Source organism: Phallusia mammillata, chromosome 5 (assembly GCF_965637545.1).
Source record: "Phallusia mammillata chromosome 5, kaPhaMamm4.hap1.1, whole genome shotgun sequence".
NCBI lineage: Eukaryota > Metazoa > Chordata > Ascidiacea > Phlebobranchia > Ascidiidae > Phallusia > Phallusia mammillata.
Window position 1 is genome coordinate 1,184,843 of NC_137256.1, and position 20,107 is coordinate 1,204,949.

Here is a 20,107-nt window from a genome sequence, read left to right on the forward strand (position 1 = left end):
ATATAAATTGTCTGATTTTTATAAACTGGTGGGTTTAACGTGAATATAAGTGGCCAAATTGAATGAAACTTTTGGGTTCTAACGATTTAGCCAATCAAATTCGTGTAATTTGGATGTTTAAAACTTAAAAAAGAAAAAAAAATACGTTATTTGCAAAGTAACACTTTATAATTTGAAATTACGATGTTATTAACCAATCATAAATTTCTCCACCATGTTTAGGAATGTGCGAGCAAAGCTTTCCACTGTGCAGACATGTACGCTGACACACTCGCTCATTTCCACGAGTTTTATCGCGACAACGAACTCCTTGACCTCGACAGGATCGAACATGACGACCATGACGTCACGTATGTAAAGTTGTGTTTGTTGCAAAAATGACTTTAAACTTTTGAGATATGAAACATTCAGGGCGACCAGGTGACGAAAGCGGTCAAAATTAATAAATTATTCCAATTTTAGCCTCTTCAGAAATTTAAGACATATTTTGTTCATTAATTTGTTGTTTCATGTGGAAGGTATTTTCAAGTTTACAAGTTAAAATCACTTAAAAAGCTAAAAGCGAATGGAAAGTGTTGTTGCTATTTTCACAACCATTCACACAAAACCTGGCAGATCTGAACTACTACTAATTTTATGTTAACGTCCTTGGTAATTCGTTCCATACCATAAAAACTAGACCAGTGATTTCCACCTTGGGCAGTAACGCCTTCACTTTGCACGTTTTGTACAGTTAGTTTGGCTGCGTACTAAAGTGATATAATACATGGTTTGTGGGAAAATAAGTCGGGCAGGGCTTCAAGCGTTAGTTTTAATAAAACTGACTTGATTCGAGCCTCACTTCACACTGGTTCATATTTGTGTCACTGGTTCATAAATATAATTCAGGTTGGACGTGGGTTTTAGGCTTGTACTTTCCGGTTCGGGCTCTTTTACAACCCAATACTAAATTTAATGTAAAATTGTCGGTGAAATAAAAAAAAATGAGAAACCGTAACTTAAAATTATTTGTTAGTTTCAAGTTATTTTCTTTCCTTGGTCAGATTCTTCTCGGATTCGCTAGAGCGATATCACACTCAACACAAAGCAGCGGTTTCCATCAATAGCAGACGACCACTCGGTATGTTGTTGGTGGATGCCACGAAACTTAAGGAAAGGTTGATTCCAAATCCGCTACGATGTCTCGAGGTGAGGGTTGGATTTTTTTGCAAATCGACGTAAATTGAATATTAGACTTCAAAAATGCGAGTTCATAAAAAGGTCAAGTACAGAAATGTTGTAAACACTGACTAAGATCCGGCTCGGTGATAATTTTAGCGCAATTGTTGTTTCAATGAGCGAAATAAATTCCACCCAACAAGTCGCAGTATACTGTATATAGTCTCCCAAGCATTCCCGTATGGCAATGCACAGGCTTGAAAAATCTACACTGCGGTGGGATTCGAACCCACGACAGGAGTCTTTCCGGGACTCGCGCTCTACCAATTGAGCTACACAGGCTCAGTGGTGAACCCGCGGAAAGTTGAATCACAAGCACCGTTTGAATTTATTATCATCTTAAATTAAATCACAGTACGCCAGGCCCATTGAAGGCGCCATACCGAGTCTGGCCAGTCTCCCAAGCATTCCTACATGGCTATGCACAGGCTAGAAAAGTCTAGACTGCGGTGGGATTCGAACCCACGACAGGAGTCTTTCCGGGACTCAACTCAACAACTTATCTTTTCGCAGGCGATCAACAAACTCCTTCCACAACTCGCGAAACGACAGATGGACGCGATAATATCTGAAGCACAAGACGCGCAGTTCAAACTTGAGATGGTTCCCGCTTCCACCATCGAGTTTGTGGATTCCCTCTCCTTCCTCGATGACATCCAAGAGAGGATCGAACCTCTTGATGAAATGTCCAGTATTGTAGTGATGATGTATGATCTCATCGATAAATACGAAGTCCCAACTCCGCCTGAAGACTTCGCTGTTTACAAGGCAAGTTAATTTGTCTGTCAGGAGTTTTTTTCTGTGTTTTTACTTTTCTTTCAACGGGATTCGAACCAACGACGGTCTTAGGACGAAAAAATTTCTACCAGATAGTGTAAATTTTATACAACTTGTAGAATATGTCTTCGTGGTGTGTCGATTGTTGTGTGTCACCCTGTAACCCAATTAGTTATCCCACTACCCTATTAATTTGGTCAAAACCATACTCGAATTCGGTGAAACTGGACAATTTGTATAATATGCCTTTGTGGGATACCCCTAAAATCGATTTAAAAATGTAGTCCGAATTGGTTAAAATCATACTTCAAATGTTGTATTTTACACTGTATCCCCATCGAATACCCCACCAGCCTCCTAAAATAAGTAAAAAATAACGCCCGATCTGGTTGAAATGAAGTGTTACTTATTATATTTCACCCTGCACCTCTTATTTACATTATTCTTCCCGCAGACACTCCGTCCATCAATCCACACAGTTCGCAACGCGATCGACAAATCCGTGTCAGAACGAGACGCAAACATCGACAAATTCTGCAACCATCTGGACAAAGACATCGCTGAGCTCGGCAAGGAAGTTAAAGCGATCAAACAAGAGAGCCAGGTATGTAGAGCTGGTTGCATGAAGCGGGTTCGTTAACGAGCTTTCTGTAGTCAACCATAATATACGGTAAACCTCCCTCGGTAAAACCGGATTCGGTTAATCCGGATTAATTTGGACGAAACTTGAGGTACAAATGACTTGTTATGTGGTAAGGCTCCTAATCGGCATCGGTTAATCCGGATCTTTGCTTAATCCGGACAAACAATTGGTCCCAGCTGGTCCGGATTAACCGAGGTTTACTGCACTTAAAAACGTTATGCTATAATATTGGCTGTAGTATAATTACATATATGTGCTAGAACAGATGGGAAACTCATTTTGACACTTTTATTTTAAACATATACCTTTTTTACTACAACATATTTAAAAGTCAGGGCCTCAAATGGTTTAAAATCGTAACATGAGATTTTATTCAGTAATACATTTTTCATGCAGACGTTTAAACATGTTATGTGAAATTGCCAATAAAACGCCTTTAATTTTACTTGCCAATTTATAATAACAGCACTTCGCAACTGCTTTATGAAGAGTCGAATTTTGTGTGGTAATCTTCAGTATTTTTTTAAATATCTTGTTTTGTTTTATTTCCCAAGGATCCGTTTATTCTGGATTACAAATCGGACAAAACAAAAGTGAAAGGAACAATCCAGAAAATGATTTCATCCATGGATGAGCTACAGAAAAGAGCTTTCCAATACAAGGGTTACCAGAAGAAGTTTAAGGTACAATTGAAAATAAGATGAATGTTTTAATCATCCAAATAATGCTCGAGAAAAATCACATGCGTCGTGATGGTACCGTTTTGCATTAGCCAAGCTGGTTGTATTGCGAAAAAAATCGACAGTATTAAGGTATCATATTCAAACGAATCGCTTTGAATTTGAAGTATTAAATACTAAAAAACTACCACGGTCCTGAGCCAATCCCCAGTTCCTTGAATATGTTGTTTGGCGTTTTATTGATAAATTCAACAAAAAAGCGAACGTTTTTAAAACTGGTCAAGATCATAGAGCTCTTCTAGCAATTGTATTATTATTCCGACGTTTTGACGTCCTATACAGGTCGCCTTCATCAGGGTAAATAACACTGAATGCGACTGATACAGTGCACGATAAACAAACAGCTCCAACATAATAAGAATAAAATCGGACGAAACAAATAAAACTTGCATTACTTTGTTAAAAAATGCTCGACTATCTTGACATTGTACTGTGGTCGAGCGGGGATTTGAACCCCGTACCTTTTGGTTTCCAGGTTGAAGCGACAAAGTTCGATGAACTGGAAGAAGTTCACGCTGAGTTGAAACTCAAAGATTTGCTGTGGAATTCACTGGATGAGTGGGAGGAATTATATAATGTTTGGCTGGATGAGAAGTTCGAAACCCTAGACCCAGAAGGCATGAATATGCAGGTAGGAATGTTTGCTTTGTTGTGTAGTTTATTCATTGGGAGATTAAACCTCTTGCTTGGTCGGACCCCAAACTAAATTCAGTTACAATTGTAATACATTTCCGTTTGGCAATTTTAGAAAACATAATGTGACCGACAAATAATCTCTTACTGTGTCACTAATTAATGCAAGCATGCTAAATATAATAATGCATTACGGCCTAAGTTTTGTAGGTATTCGATTTGATCCGAAATTGGCATTATGATCCATAAAACATTACTTTTACTTTTTGTTTTACTTTCAAAAAAAATGTTTTTGTTAGTTATTTTGTTTGCTTTTTATTTTGTATCGTTATAGTCACCAAATTTGCCCATATTTTGTCAGGTTGCCAAATATGGTAAATACTCCCACCAACTTGAGAAGGGACTTCCGCCTAATGACGTAGTTCCGGTTCTCAAGGGAAAAGTCAATGACATGAGAGACAAGGTATGTTACACAATTGTTACGTCAAACAACTTTTGGCCCCGATGCTATTTAAATATTGCTGTAATAAATGTTCAAAAAATTTTGCGTTAGCATCACAGTGACGTCATTGTTTGATTACGTCATTACAGATGCCGGTAATCACGAATCTGCGAAACCCCTTTCTGAAATCTCGCCACTGGGAGGCGATCGAGACGGTGATCGGGCAGAAACTTCCGACTCCAGGACAAAGTAGGTTTTGCTGAGTCACATAAAGTTGACTAATGGATTGAGGGTTTTAGATGTAGAGACCTGAAAACAAAATCTATTTAACACTAACGAACTAATTGTCGTCAAAAACCTTATTTTTTTTTAAAAAAACTTAATTTTACACCTTTTAAAATTGTTCACTAATTTTTACTTTGGCGCAGTTTGAAATACTGACTAAGGGAGCAAGGGTTTTTAGCCAGATAGCAAAATCTTTTTAACCAAGTTTCGTGATTTCAAGCTTGCGGCATTTTAACGAACTTTACAGGTTAAAACTTATCTACTTTTACATCAATAAAAGTTGTTTAATATTAATAATTTTAAATTAATTTTGATGTGTAACGAATATTTCGCGGCAAACTTAAAAATATTTTCCGGAACACAATTTAATTTATTGATTCATCCGCTTGGTGTCGCAGCTACAAAAGATGTGGATGGCGAAGAAGAATTCTTGACTTTCCGCAACTTGAACGAATGGGGAACTTTCGAAAACGCCGAAGCGATCGAAGAAGTTTCAGGGCAAGCGTCAGGCGAAGCTTCACTCGAAACTATGCTCAAGAAGGTGAGAGGTAGCGGGTTCGAATCCCGGGTCAAACTGAAAGTCACTCCCAACAATTTGTGTATGTCTCGTAGATGCTTTTAACGCAATTTTACAATGATTGTATAACAAAGTATTGCTCATCCAGCAGTTTTATTAAAAACAATCGACGTTTCGACATCCTATACAAGACGCCTTCATCAGGATAATGGCATATCTCGCAATCTTGCGTCGAATCGTCTGTTTACAGTTAAACTGCTGGATGAGCATTACTAGGTTATACATTATGCCTGGCAGCAGTAGCCTTTTACAATGTTTGTGTAAACACAACAATCGGCTGTTAGCTGGATCCAAAGAAATTTCTGTCAATTTACGCATGTGAAAAAGGCCTTAAAGAACTGTCTTGCGTCTTTTGCAATGATCTGGTAAAACTAAAATTTGATCATTATAGTAACAATACAACTAACCAAGTAAGAAGAATATATAAACCACACGAAAAAATTCGGTTAGTTTAATTTAATCTGTTTGTAGTATATTATCAATCACGAGTCACCAGAGACTCAGTACGACAGATGGAGACAACAGTCGCATATAATAACAGACTGAAAAAAAGTCTGAAGCCGCCCACACATTTCAATAAAGAAAATCCATCTTCAATACCTTGTTTGCCTCAGGTTGAAGATTCGTGGAAAACCACCGAGTTTGCGGTTCTTCCCCACCGAGATTCAAAAGATGTCTTCATATTGGGAGGAACTGATGATATTCAGGTAATGAACCGAAATTTATTTGCGACCAATTTACTTGTTTAAAACGAATTACTTTGCTAAAATCCTGGTTTAAATAAAAATGAATGAAAATTATACTTTATTTTCAGGTTGATTTGCTGAATTCCTGGTTTAAATAAATAAATAAATAAGATTTTGCTCAATTTGTAATCTGGCACAACTCGAATGCGATGTAAGATTCACCCAATTCAAATTGTGGTAGTGCTAAGGCCTAAGTTTAGTTGGTAACTACCTAACTTCAAACGGACTTAGGTCTGCGTTTCGAATTCCGCCGCCTTGATATATTTTCAAAACAAGTTTTTTTTTGCTTAAGAAACCACATATTTCAGAGTCAGGCGATGTTTTTTCTAGGATAACAATCGGTAATTTCGTTACTAGGTCCAACTTGACGACAGCCGTGTTTCCGTGGCAACGATTGCGTCATCACGTTACGTAGGACCGATCAAGGAGAAAGTGGACGACTGGCAGAAACAGTTGAACCTGATGAACGACACATTGGTGGGTTGAACAGGTTTTGCTGCAAGAAATAATTTCAAGTTCCAGACAAAAGGAAGGAAATTCGATTTGCATATTATTTGCAACTAGCATATTGTCAGCATGGTTGTAACACAAATATTCACAGGATGAATGGTTGAACTGCCAAAGAAACTGGCTCTACCTCGAGTCGATCTTCAGCGCTCCCGACATACAGCGCCAACTACCGGCCGAAGCTAAGATGTTTATGACTGTCGACAAATCGTGGAAGGAAATTATGCGAAAAGTCAACCGGCTCCCGAACGCCCTCAGGTGGATTGTTGTGCTTTTTATGATTTCTATTTTGAATGACAGTCAGAAACATTACATTGCATGATGTATGTAGTTTCTTAAAATTGTGTTTGTTTTGTTTGTAGACTTAAAAAGCATAATTTTAACTCAATTTGGATAATAACTGAAGATGACAGTTGGACGAAATATATATATACCCTAAAATACCATTATTGTCTGATTCTGTTTCATGGAAATGACTTTTCTTTATCAGTTTAAATATAAAGTTACATTTTTCTCTTTATGTGGTAAATCCTGTATTGATTTTTGCTCACCTTAAAAGTGCTAGTATCTTGTCAATAAAATCTATAGCCCTGTTTAATGTAGTTGATACCAAGTCACATAAATTATTGCCCAACTGTTGAAATAACAAGGTATGCTACACCAATAAAACTGTAACTATGTTTAATGCAAGAATTTTAAACCTGTGTATTTATATATTACTTCCTCTTTTTGAAAAATTACAAAATCCAAATCATTGTCAAACACACCTCTAACCGTTGACCCCTAACTTTTGACCTCTAACCGTTGACCTCCAACTCTTGACCCATAAGGACCCTAACTCTTAACCTCTAACCATTGACCTTTGAACTTACAGAGCTGCGACCCAACCGGGTTTGGTGGAACAGTTCCAGAACAACAACGCTCTTCTAGATCAGATTCAGAAGTGTCTGGAAGCTTACCTGGAATCGAAACGGGTCATATTCTCGCGATTCTACTTTCTCTCCAACGACGAGTTACTCGAAATTCTCGCACAGACTCGAAACCCACAGGTAGGTGACTATGACGTCACTATGGCGTTTTTGACGTCACGTGTTCGAAAGCTTATAATCTGACTGGGTAAAATCTGAAGGTTTTATTTTGGTTTTGGTGTGTGGTTTTTCCTTTATTTGTTGAGCATACAACGTCACTAAGACATTTATGACGTCAAATTAAAATGCCGCTTGCAGATCATAGTTAAGATTGATTGTTTTAACGCTAATTTCAAAACACTATTAAAGGGATAATGGAATAAATCAAACCATAACTTGAATGAAGCCGGACGTACTTAACCAACGCTTGAAGTTTATTTATTTATTCATCCATATATTGACTTGCTGGTTGTGACGTAACTCAGGAAAAACGCGTCGTTGTTTAAATTGTTAAATACATTTAATTCAAATTTATTAAAACATCAAGTCATTCAACCTTACAAAATCAAACAGCATAAGGTTCATTGCAGTCAGTCTTCATCCACGAAGCAACGAGCTGGAGATTCTAGTTGAAAGTTTAAATGTGCTGTATTGCTATATATAAGCTATTGCTGCCAGGCATGATATTAAGTTTATAGAGCTCTTCTAACTAATGTATAAATATTCCGACGTTTCGACGATTTAGTGTTATTTACCCTGATAGGCGACCTGTATAGGACGTCGAAACGTCGGAATAAACATACAATTGCCAGAAGAGCTCTATAAACTTGATATTATAAATATCTTTGTTGTGAGATATTGGTACGGAAGGTGAATGTGACCTTGCTACGACCTTGCAATCACAAAACCACTCATATACAAACCTAACTAAACCCAACTTATAAAAATCCCCCATTTTCCCAGGCTGTCCAACCTCATCTCCGCAAATGTTTCGACGCGATCGCTCTTCTCGAGTTCGGCACTGTGGCTGTGGGAGGGGACGGTAAGGCGACCCCTAGTGGTGACAAGGAGGTGCAAGTTACCAATGACATTCACGCCATGATTTCACCCGAAGGAGAAAATGTCAGCCTCGGGAAGGGACTGAAAGGTAAGTGTGTGTGACGTCACAATGTAGGGGATTCAAATGATGCAAATGTGCTACAGGCGAATGTGGAGGTTAGGCCTGGTATTATAGTCTCTATGCAAATAAACCCATTATTCGGTTAACAAAGGTGTGTGACGTCATAATTGAGCAGATTCAAATGATGCAACTTTGGCACTGACAAAAACACCAGTATGTCACAATATAGAGCAGAAATTTAAACCGTTTTGTTTCGTGTTTTTTACTTGGCAGCGTACAAAGGTACAATATAATTCCGCATTTAATGATGAAAATAACAGCCCAAACAAACGTAAAAAGCGACGTCACCATTAAACTTATGAATCCGTATTTAGTGTTCCACATTTCAAATTGTATTAACACACTGACCACGCCAAATTAGAGCAGATTTGTTTAGTTATATTATCTACTAAACCATGTCAAATTACTCTCTTGTTGTACATTTACACAAGCACTTTATGAAGCGACTTAATGACCTTGTGGAACCTGTCACTTTTTACTCCTAACCAAGGTGCACAACCTTTTCGCTTATGACGCTTGTTTTTATTTCAAACTTACTGATGTAAATCCACAGAGCAGTTTTCAAATCCAAACATTCAGACTTTAGAGTTTAATTTACGTCACGGACGCCTATACATACATTTTAATATACATGTTCAAGGCCGCATAAACTTGTCTCTGCGGCCGCATGTGGTGCACCCCTGTCATAATCCTTTGTACAATACCTTTACTGATTCATATTGGCTGACTCATGATATTTGTGATGACACAGCACGCGGCAACGTGGAGGATTGGTTGGGCAAAGTCGAAGAGGCGATGGTCGTGAACTTGAGGAAGATGTCGAAGTTCGCCATCACCGATTTCCAACAGAAGTCACGTGAGGAGTGGTGCATCGCTCATCCATCGCAAGTACGTCATCGGACACGTGACTGACACAAACGGGGATTCCCCTTTGTCGGAAAATTGTGCTTTTTGTGTTTTGGGGTTAAGTTAGGGAAACAGTTTTTGGCAGAAATAACCTTTACTCCATAGTTTCCCTGTTGAATTGTTGTGGTAAATGTTTCAGTGTTAAGCAGACAAATAATATTTTGGTTGTTTTATTTATTTTTGGCAAAGTTAAGTCCTTAAATGTATAGCGCCAATCAGTGTTTTTGGTTTCGAACCAGCAAAGACACTTGGGACAAGATTTGAACCACAAACCCCCAGATTCTTAGTCTTCCCAGTTTTACCGGGTCCTAGAATAAGTTTTTTTTTCAAGAAGTTTGTGTCTAAAAAAGCCGCCTATGCCGGGATCTGAACCACCAACTATCAGACTTCTGCTAATATTGCTTTAACATTTTTGCCTTTTCCATCAATTGGTGCTCAGAATAAGTCAACAAAGCCACCTAACCTGAGATTCGAACCACCAACTATCAGTCAAACTTCTATAACTTAACCCTCCTACCCGCAGGTTGTGTTGACGATCTCACAGACAATGTGGTGTCAGGAAGTCAGTCAGATATTATCAGGTGATGTGGAGGGCGGACCTGAAGAAGCTCTCAAACTTTTCGAGAAGACAAGTTTCGATCGACTCAACCGACTCGCTGCACTGGTCCGGACAAAATTGCCTCAACTGCACCGGAACAATATCACCGCTCTCATCACGGTCGATGTGCACGCTCGTGACATCATCACTGACATGGTAATTACGTCATCACGAAAGTTTGTGTTATGACATTGTTGTATCTAGGTCTTTCAAAAAATGAGTTTATCGCTAAGATACAAATTGAGGTCATTACTGACAAAATTAAGTTGAATGAAGTATTGTGACATCATCACTAATATAGTAATTACGTCATCTCATATAAGTTATAATACGTTATTTTGTAACTATGGTATTAAATAACTTATGAATTTCGGAGAGTTATCACTAAAATTGTTACTGACTTATTTGTAAAGAAATTGTTTGTGATAAAATATCGTGACATCATCAGTGTTGTGACGTTTAGGATAATGACATCATCAGTGTTGTGACGTTTAGGATAATGACATCATCAACTTTGTGACGTTTAAGATAATGACATCATCAACTTTGTGAAATGCCAAAAAAATGTCATGATGTTTTTTTAAATTTGTTTTTGTGTGATGTAATGGCCTTCTAATTTTAATGGTTATGACGTAATGTAATGACGTAACAGGTTGTGTTTGACCCCAACAGGTTCGTATGGACGTTAACACACCCACCAACTTTGAATGGTTGAGACAGTTGAGATATTACTGGGAGACAGATATAGATGATTGCGCAGTGAGGTGTGCTACTTCACAATATATATACGGGTACGAATATCTGGGAGCTTGTCCCCGTCTCGTCATTACTCCACTCACTGATAGATGTTACCTCTGCCTCATGGGGGCGCTACAGGTGCGTCAAGTGGATTTGGTGTATTATTTTGAAATATAAGCTGTAAAAAAAGCAAGAATCTCTGCGGTTTGCGGTTTGCGGTTTCGTCGTATATGTTTCATCTGTTTATGCACAATAATGAAAACGCATTTGGGAAAAATGAATAACAGTAACGAACTCCTGTCTGTACAAACCAATCTTGATTATAAATGAAATTCAAATGTTTTTCTTAAATTAATGAGACAGGCGTTATGTAGGCCCATTTGTGTCTTCCTAGTTTGATATTTTAAAACAAAACAATAATAGTATTTTGTCACAACACATGTGTGATGTAACAATGTTTCGATTATGTGATAAAGAACCCATTATTTTATTTTTAACCAACTTAATCTTTGACCTTCACTTGACCTTGAAAATGTTGTTTGCAGCTCGATTTAGGGGGAGCCCCCGCTGGACCGGCAGGAACCGGAAAAACCGAAACCACAAAGGACTTGGCGAAAGCTCTCGCCAAGCAGTGCGTTGTATTCAACTGCTCAGAGGGACTCGACTTCAAAATTATGGGAAGGTTTTTCAGGTAAGCGAGTGGTCAGTTGGACAGGGATTTCGTGGCTCGTTCGAGTTATAAAACTGGCTTGCTGTGGGCTTGATTTCACCCTAGATCATATTTCATAGTTTTTTTTCTTTGGTAAATCTAACTTTCGCAACTGTTACAATACCACCGACATGTAGAGGTAGTTGTGCACTGATTTAAACGTACGATTCTAGTTACAAGTAACTCAAGTTTGCCAAGCTTTTTTGCGACAAACCGAATTATTTCCTGTCCAACCATAGGCTACTGTTTGGGATCCAGTATGCTGTAAACGGGTTTGCGATTAAACGGAACTGTCTTGTCAAAGTTTCAATCAATCAATAGACGTGCCCTGTCAGAGTCTGACGTCGGCGACAATCAAATGTTCTTGTCTTTCCATACACTTCCGGATGATGTCCAGCGTCGATCTGTCAGTGACACGTGACAGCCATCCTAGATAAGTCATACGCTGCCGACCACGATCTCTTCGTCCCTCCACCTTCCCGGTGAGCACCAGATGTTCCAATTGCTTCTTACGAAGCACGTGGCCGAGAAATCGAACCTGTCTCGTGACGATGGTCCGCATCAATTGCCTTGTTGTTCCAGCCCGCTGCAGCACCGTGTCATTTCGCAGCTTCATCGTCCAGGATATGCGCATCATTCTTCGCAGAAACCACATTTCCGCTGCCTCCAGGCGATTCTGCGTCGTTTGGCTGATGGTCCAACACTCGCAGCCATATAGAAGAACCGACCACACGTAGCATTTCAAGAGTCGAAGTCTTGTTGTAATGCTGATCGAGTGAGAGGTCAGAACACTTTTCATGTTTTTGTAGGCAGTCTTTGCAATTCCAATGCGCCTGCGGATATCTATGTCGCACTTTCCTGTCGATGTTAACATGCTGCCCAAGTACTGGAATTGGCTGACCTGTTCCAGCACCTCTCCATTCACTTTGACGTTGCACGGCGGCGTGACAGGCTTTTTAGTGAAAACCATTACGAAGGATTTTCTCTTATTGATGGTAAGCCCTTTCATTTCACTTTCCTCAACCGTCTTGTTCATCATGTTCTGCAACTTCTCTTCTGTGTCGGCGATGAGTACAGTGTCATCGGCGTATCTCAGGTTGTTGATATTCACCCCGCCGATAATGAAACCTTTCAGATCTTTGATGTGGCGCATTATCATTTCCGTGTAAAGGGAGAACAGGTCTGGTGACATGATACACCCTTGCCTCACTCCGCGTTCGATGTTCACATACTCACTCAACGCACCATCTGTCCTCACTGCTGCCTTTTGGTCCCAGTACAGATTCTTGATCAATTCAATGTCCTTCCCATCGATGTCTAGTGTCTCCAGCATTTCGATCAACGGTTCGACCTTATCAAACGCCTTCACATAATCGATGAAACAGTCACATATATCACGCTGCATTTAAATTGCTCGCTCCGTTATCATTCTCAAAATAAAGATGGCGTTCCGCGTACCTTTATCCGGGGTGAATCCGTACTCCTCTTCGCTGACATCTCCAGTCGTTCTGCCTCGGATGCGGTTAAGTAGAATCCGAAGGACAAGCTTCGTGAGGTGACTCATGAGGCTGATGGTTCTGTGTTCCTCGCATTTTGTGGCACCGGGTTTCTTTTGTAAAGTGATAAAAACAGATTTGCACATCTCCACTGGAAAATGACCTTCATCGTAGATTCGATTGGCTCGTCAAAGTTTATGATGTGTTTAAAACCTGTTAAGATTTTTCTGTTCTGTTGTAGTTTTTTTTAATAATCAACATTTTAATGGTTGTGAGACTGCGAAAAGTAGAAAACCTTTAAATTGAAGTTGATGACGTCAAAGTTTTTGAGTGACGTCATCAGTTTACGTCACCAATGCTTCCAAAAAGCCGCATTACCTTTAGCATTCAACTTTGTGTTTTTGTCACGTGCAGCGGTCTCGCCCAATCAGGAGCCTGGTGTTGTTTCGACGAATTCAACCGAATCGACATCGAAGTGTTGTCGGTTATTGCGCAACAATTGCTCACAATCAGAAACGCGAAATTGGCTCGCGCTGCTCGATTCATGTTTGAAGGTCGAGAGATCAAACTCGACGCGACGTGCGCTGCTTTCATCACAATGAACCCGGGTTACGCCGGAAGAACCGAACTTCCGGATAACCTCAAGGTGGGTGTGACGTCATGTTGCCATAGTAACGTAAACACATGTTGTTTAAGAAAGTTTTTTGTTTATAAATGACGTGATACTTTAAGTTGCAACGAAGCTCTGCATTTATTTTCATGCTAAAGTGATTTTTTCACATATATCCAATGCAAATTTTTAGTGATTTTTGTCTTTAATCAGTTTTGTTTGGTGCTTCAATTATACGGTGACTACCACATACCCACTTCAAACAAAATACAATTGATCTAAGATATAAAAAAATATTGTCACCACCATTGAAATAATAAATTACAATCTACCTTAACTGATTATACACAGTGACAATACTATGAGCCCAACCACTGTTCTGTTACTTATGGGACCACAATATAATTTGAGATCTTATGCAAATTTTCATGGAATTTGCTCCTTTCAGTAGCAATCACTCGTGTATTTTATACAATTGTTCCAATCTAGCAACAACCTGAACAAAAATGGAAACCTACGACTCTGCAATATATATGCAGTGGCAATACTTGAAGCCGTTCTGTGCCTAGTAGTACTTTAACATAGGTCAGAGTCTTGTTTAATCTCTCTAATAACATATTTAATTCATCGCTGCAACAATAAATAGCAACCTACCTCTACACCTTATAACACAGTGGCCATACTGCTATTCTGTTTCTGGTAGCATTAACTATATAAGTCGAAATCATGTACAATCTCTCTGTTAACATCCACATCTCCAGGCATTATTCCGCCCCATAGCAATGATGGTGCCCGACTACAAACTTATCGCTGAGGTAATCCTATACAGTGAAGGTTTCGAATCGTCCAAAGCTCTTTCTCAGAAGATGGTCCAGATGTACAAGCTATGCTCAGAACAGGTATGACGTTGCAGTGACGTAGTTGTGACGTCTGCGAAGATATCACACGCCATAAAAATTTATAGTTAAGAAAAAACGATTTAAAGTCCTGACATCACTATGCCGTAATTGTGACGTCAGAGCGGCGATAACATACGAAGAAATTTCTAACTGGAAAAAAAACCTTAATGACTTGGAATTCTTGAAAGATCAGATACCGTAACATCCGTATGCATGAAAAAAGATATCGAAAGCTTGTGTTTGTCACCGATTTTTACAACTGTGACGTAATAATGACGTCAGTAACTCTATGACAGGGTAAAATTCCGTTTATTGTCAGGCGATTTAAATTGTAGAAGATTTTAAATTATTACCCCGCAATCAAATTCATTAACTATTTCACTATTACATAAACTCTCATCACCTAACTTGACGTTCAATCATATCCAGTTTGCTATGGTATTGTGTGTGGAAATATTACATTACACCCCCCATTTATCTTGTGTTTCAGCTTTCACAACAAGATCACTACGATTTCGGAATGCGAGCTGTAAAGTCTGTCCTGGTGATGGCAGGATCACTCAAGCGTGAAAACCCGGATATTCATGAAGATATCGTGCTCATTCGAGCGTTGCGAGATTCGAATCTGCCGAAGTTTCTGGTTCAGGTAAAAATATTTCCGATCATTTCGAAGTTTAACAAGATTTCTTGTGTTTGTTGTTTTGTTTAAAAATGAATTAAAAAAAATTTAAATTAAGTTACTGGGTAAGAACAAAACTGGTTCGAAAGACAGCATTGTAGATAAATTATGTCGTTTTCTCAAAAAAGCAAATCTTAATTCAAAATTTTTACAATTTATTACGGTAGTAAATAGGGATGGGCCGAGCCAAACCAGAACCCGAGTACTCGGTACCGAGCATCGCTGTTTTTAATGCTCGGTGCTCGGCCGAGCAGTTGTACAAGCTGACCCGAGCGTTAAATTTGCATATTCACGCCCTGCTAACATATGTAACTAGTGTTCGAACGGGTGTCTATGAACAAAAACGAATGATTTTTCAAACGTATTAGATAGTGGAAAAACGCGTACTTAAAGGGCATGATAGCTTAATAATACACCGCCGGTGACGTAAGAGACCTAGTAGAGCAAAAACGTAGAAAGGGGATTTTTTGTGACGTCATAATGCACCGAGCGTGCTCGGCCGAGCACCGAGCGCTAAAGTTAAATGCTCGGTGCTCGACCAAACAGAACATTTGCAGTTTTGGCACATCCCTAGTAGTAAATCCGTTTTACTTAAAATTTTAAAACCTTCGTCTTGTTGTGCCACACATTACCATTCCTGTCACTCGACAGGACGCTCAACTTTTCCGCGCCATTCTTTCCGATCTTTTCCCGGGAATCGAAATTCCCGAACATGATTACGGAGTTTTCGAATCCACGATCAAAGATTGTCTCGTGGAAGCAGAACTGCAACCGATCGCTGCTATTGTCAAGAAGGTCGGCTTATTTCGAATTTATTTTGTTGTGTAAACAAACAAATGGTTTTCCTTACTAACCCTGTCGGGAATAGTTCTAGCAGCAAAATTAAAGTTTTTATCAAACCAAGAGCAAACTCAACGTCAAAATATTCATTGAAAAGTGTTCAATTCGATATTTTTGTTTCACGAAATTGGAGGTGTTTTCGTTTAATTATTATGGGACACACATTGTTTTTGTCTATATTTTTTTTCTTTTTTCCCGTCTAACGCGGATTTGTTCCCACGGTTTGGTCAAGAAAGAGTGCTTTAAATTTATTCAAATTGGGACTGATGTTAGATATTAATCCAAACTTGATTCTCCTGAAATTTGACCCCGAATGACCCAGCGGTTCACCCACAGGCCCCCAAACCGTATTTAAAAAAAAAAACGGTTGTACTGACTAAAGTAAATGACCTAGGAGTTTCCTGCGTTGTTGTTTGGTGCAATATAAGGTATTCTAAAGAATTTTGTACCTTAAAAAAGGATTTACCCATTTTCACCCCTTAAACCCTAAAATATTTGTTTTTGTCTAACACTGGTTTGTTAAATGCGTTTGGTCAAGAAATAGTGCTTTAAATTTATTCAAATTTACACAGATGTTAGCTATTGATCAAAATTTGATCCTCCAGAAGTTTGACCCCGAATGACCTAGCGGTTCACCCACATGCCCCCAAAACGTATTTTAAAAAAACAGCTGTACTGACTAAACTACACAATCTAAGGGTTTCATGCTTTGTTGGTTGGTACAATGTAAGGTATTCTAAAGAATTTTTAAACTTTTTATTTTTATTGAATTCACCTATTTTTCAACTCTTAAGCCCCAAAATAATAAGTTTTAGGCCAGAAATACAAGCCCTAATGTGCTGAAATTTTAAACAGTTGTTTGCAGTAGGTTACTCGTTTGGTATTTAAAATTTTGCCTAAATCGACTAAATGGTTACCTTTACGGTCTATAATATGTGTACACTGTCAGTCAGATAGAAGTCCCAAGGGAGTAACTCACTGGTTTACGATTAGGGCGACAGAGCGGGAGTGCTCAGCTTGACGTCCGGACAGACGTTTTACGAGACAGTCGTTTCGGTGATTAGAAATCATCTGTTTTTGCGCAGCAATGTTATGTCGTTTTATTAAGTTATCAAGCGCATTTGGCTAAGGTTTCATACCTAAGACGTGATACAAACTCGATATATGTGCTTCGGTTTCGTTTATGTCAGCCAAAACGTTGTTGATCAACATAAAGATGGAAAAATAAACTTGACTTTTTCGACAGCCGCGATAAATGGTCTTTAAATTTTCGTTGTCAGCTTGGCCACCGCATGACCACGGGTCACTAAAGGTCAATTTGTGGATATTAAAAACACAGTTAAGAACGATTTTTCGTCATAACGTAGCTTTTTATTTTTGACAAATCATTCAAGAATCAAAACTGAAGTCATGTATGAATTAGGCAAAACGGTATTGTTGAACACTAAGGTCAGTGTACTATGCTTTCTAATAGTTTGTCCTTAAGAATCTAAAAATATCCACAACAATTGTTTGCAATAAATCCGCACAAACACGTGTGTGGGGACCCATTCGATTTTGCTTGCAAAAACAATCATATATGTAGATCAAATGATGTGTATAGTAAATTGGTAAAATATGATATAGAATATATAAAATGGAAGTATATCAGAAAGCCACCTTTCTAGTTTTTTATTGCAATATATTCCCTTTGTGTCTGTCCACTTTTGCCAATAATAAATCCATTTGTAAACAGCCCATGTTTATGAAAATGTTCACCCCAATTTTTCCTGTGCATAAACTATTAAAAAAACTCAACAAATATAAACCTCTATCGGCTCGGTTTAAGTTTACAACAGTGACATCACCATACCATGATTGTGACGCAGGTGATCCAATTGTACGAAACAATGATAGTACGTCACGGTGTGATGTTGGTTGGTCCGACTGGAGGAGGGAAAACGACGGTTTACAAGATGTTGGCTGAGACACTGGGAACTTTGCACAAGAATGGACATAAACACCCACAGTATAAACCTGTGAAAACGTAAGTTACATTAACTGATGAAATATTGTAAGGCCCGGTTGATTGTCGACAGTTGGTGTCAAGACATAGGCCGGCTAATGCAGCCATCTAACGGCATTCCAGTTTGCCTTAAAATGATAAATAAGCTGCGGACAGTGCATACTGTTTGGTCTCATCAGTGCAGCTGGTGATAGTTGGTCTTACAAAAGCAGGCCCCGGTTTTAGGTGGAATTACTTGGTCTATTATTGTCTAATTGTATTTGTTGATTTTATTTTTCCGAAAGCTATGTATTAACCTGTAAATCAAACCTTCGGGCCTAAACGGGCTTTTCAAAAACGGTTCGGGTTCGGGCTCGGGTTTAAATGAAACTCGGGTTTAAATGAAAAACATATTACTTGGCCCACACACTTTTTACACTCTAACCTGCTGTGCTGTAGAACTGTGTTGAACCCGAAGAGCATAGGAATGGGGGAATTATACGGGGAAGAAGACAAACTCACACTGGAGTGGAAAGACGGATTGATGGCTATAAGTGTGAGGCAAGCTGTACAGGTGAATATCAAACTTCGCGCTGAAAATACGACCCCGGGTTGAAATAAAACTTTGCACCACAAAACATAAAACATTTATTATTGGTAATAAAGTTTTAAAAATATACGAATCATCGTTTACTCATTATAAGTTCTGATTTGCCACAACGGCCTAAGTAAAATGCATCTTTGTAAAACAAAACCTTTATTATCACGGAATAACAAATAAAAGCCAAACATGAGACAATAACTCAATGATGAGGTATTAAAAAGCACATTCGGGACAAAAGAAATATATTTACAATACTTGGAAGTGTACGTGACCATAGAAATCATACTTACCCGATGACGTTTCAGGACACCTCTAGCGACCACAAGTGGATAATATGCGACGGACCGGTCGACGCTTTGTGGATTGAGAACATGAACACGGTGTTGGACGACAACAAGATGTTGTGTTTGGCAAACTCCGAACGAATCAAGCTCTCAGACAGCATGCACATGTTGTTTGAAGTTCAGGTGATGATACAACTTGCATGCTAGCATTTCTGTATTGCTTGTTATGATTTTCTTTCATTAAAACCAGATTACGAACAGTTATCATGGACTTAAACAGTAACTTCAATGTCTAACGCTAGTTTGTTCCTTCCGTTTGGTCAAGAAAGAGTGATTTAAATCGAATTTACACACATGTTAAATACATACCTGAAATTGTACAAAGCCAATTTCTTCCTTGTCTGCAACTAAAATCGTAAAAACTACAGACAAAACGAAACGACATTTGACAAAAAATGATGTAAAACGTGTATATTTTAATACAACATTTTGCCAGTTTCTACCATTAAAACAATCTAATCGGGTAAACCTGGGCTTGAACTCATAACCTTTGGTCTTTCAATTACCCACAATTTCACACAGGATCTGGCTGTCGCCTCTCCAGCCACCGTATCACGCTGTGGAATGGTTTACATCGATCCCAACGAGCTGGGATGGAGACCGTTTGTTACCACGTGGTTAAAAACACAGATGACTCCAAAACTGAAAGAGGAGACCAGAAAGTTTATCCTCGATTTGTTTGATGCCTATATCGAAGACGGGATCAGGTAAAATGGTAAACAACCACCTTCAAACAGGTTTATTATGTGGTTGTAGCAATTGATTTATTTTCTTACTTAGACCGATTAGGGCATAGATAAGACAAAATTTGCAATTTACAGCTGTCAATTAGTAGGTGGCAGTCTTAGAAAATCCACTACCAAACCTAAGAGTTATTGGTTCGAATCTTATTGCAACTTTAAATGATATCAAGTAAAAACCCGTTAAAAATAAGTTTATCTAAATATTTTATCAACAAAAAATACTAAATTAATTAAACAAAATAATAATAATGTATCTGTCATTTTGTGAATTTAAGCGAAATTAAGCATTGTCTTTGTGAAC

General features: G+C 38.6%; 1 protein-coding gene across 1 annotated transcript in view; it reads left to right on the top strand.

Annotated features, from left to right (window-relative positions):
• The window catches only part of LOC145228178 (dynein axonemal heavy chain 6-like), a 61,731-nt gene that overhangs the window by 9,674 nt on the left and 31,950 nt on the right, over positions 1-20,107 (top strand). Inside the window, exons 15-40 of the mRNA XM_080093180.1 lie at positions 223-350; positions 1,044-1,188; positions 1,732-1,986; positions 2,450-2,599; positions 3,193-3,321; positions 3,854-4,009; positions 4,373-4,474; positions 4,603-4,702; positions 5,137-5,279; positions 5,930-6,022; positions 6,419-6,538; positions 6,663-6,826; positions 7,443-7,617; positions 8,440-8,623; positions 9,408-9,544; positions 10,086-10,316; positions 10,833-11,036; positions 11,444-11,589; positions 13,518-13,749; positions 14,475-14,612; positions 15,103-15,258; positions 15,943-16,086; positions 18,000-18,157; positions 18,575-18,689; positions 19,025-19,186; positions 19,586-19,770. Of these exons, the coding sequence (XP_079949306.1) occupies positions 223-350; positions 1,044-1,188; positions 1,732-1,986; positions 2,450-2,599; positions 3,193-3,321; positions 3,854-4,009; positions 4,373-4,474; positions 4,603-4,702; positions 5,137-5,279; positions 5,930-6,022; positions 6,419-6,538; positions 6,663-6,826; positions 7,443-7,617; positions 8,440-8,623; positions 9,408-9,544; positions 10,086-10,316; positions 10,833-11,036; positions 11,444-11,589; positions 13,518-13,749; positions 14,475-14,612; positions 15,103-15,258; positions 15,943-16,086; positions 18,000-18,157; positions 18,575-18,689; positions 19,025-19,186; positions 19,586-19,770 (4,052 nt within the window). The remainder of the gene's footprint in view (positions 1-222; positions 351-1,043; positions 1,189-1,731; positions 1,987-2,449; positions 2,600-3,192; positions 3,322-3,853; positions 4,010-4,372; positions 4,475-4,602; positions 4,703-5,136; positions 5,280-5,929; positions 6,023-6,418; positions 6,539-6,662; positions 6,827-7,442; positions 7,618-8,439; positions 8,624-9,407; positions 9,545-10,085; positions 10,317-10,832; positions 11,037-11,443; positions 11,590-13,517; positions 13,750-14,474; positions 14,613-15,102; positions 15,259-15,942; positions 16,087-17,999; positions 18,158-18,574; positions 18,690-19,024; positions 19,187-19,585; positions 19,771-20,107) is intronic.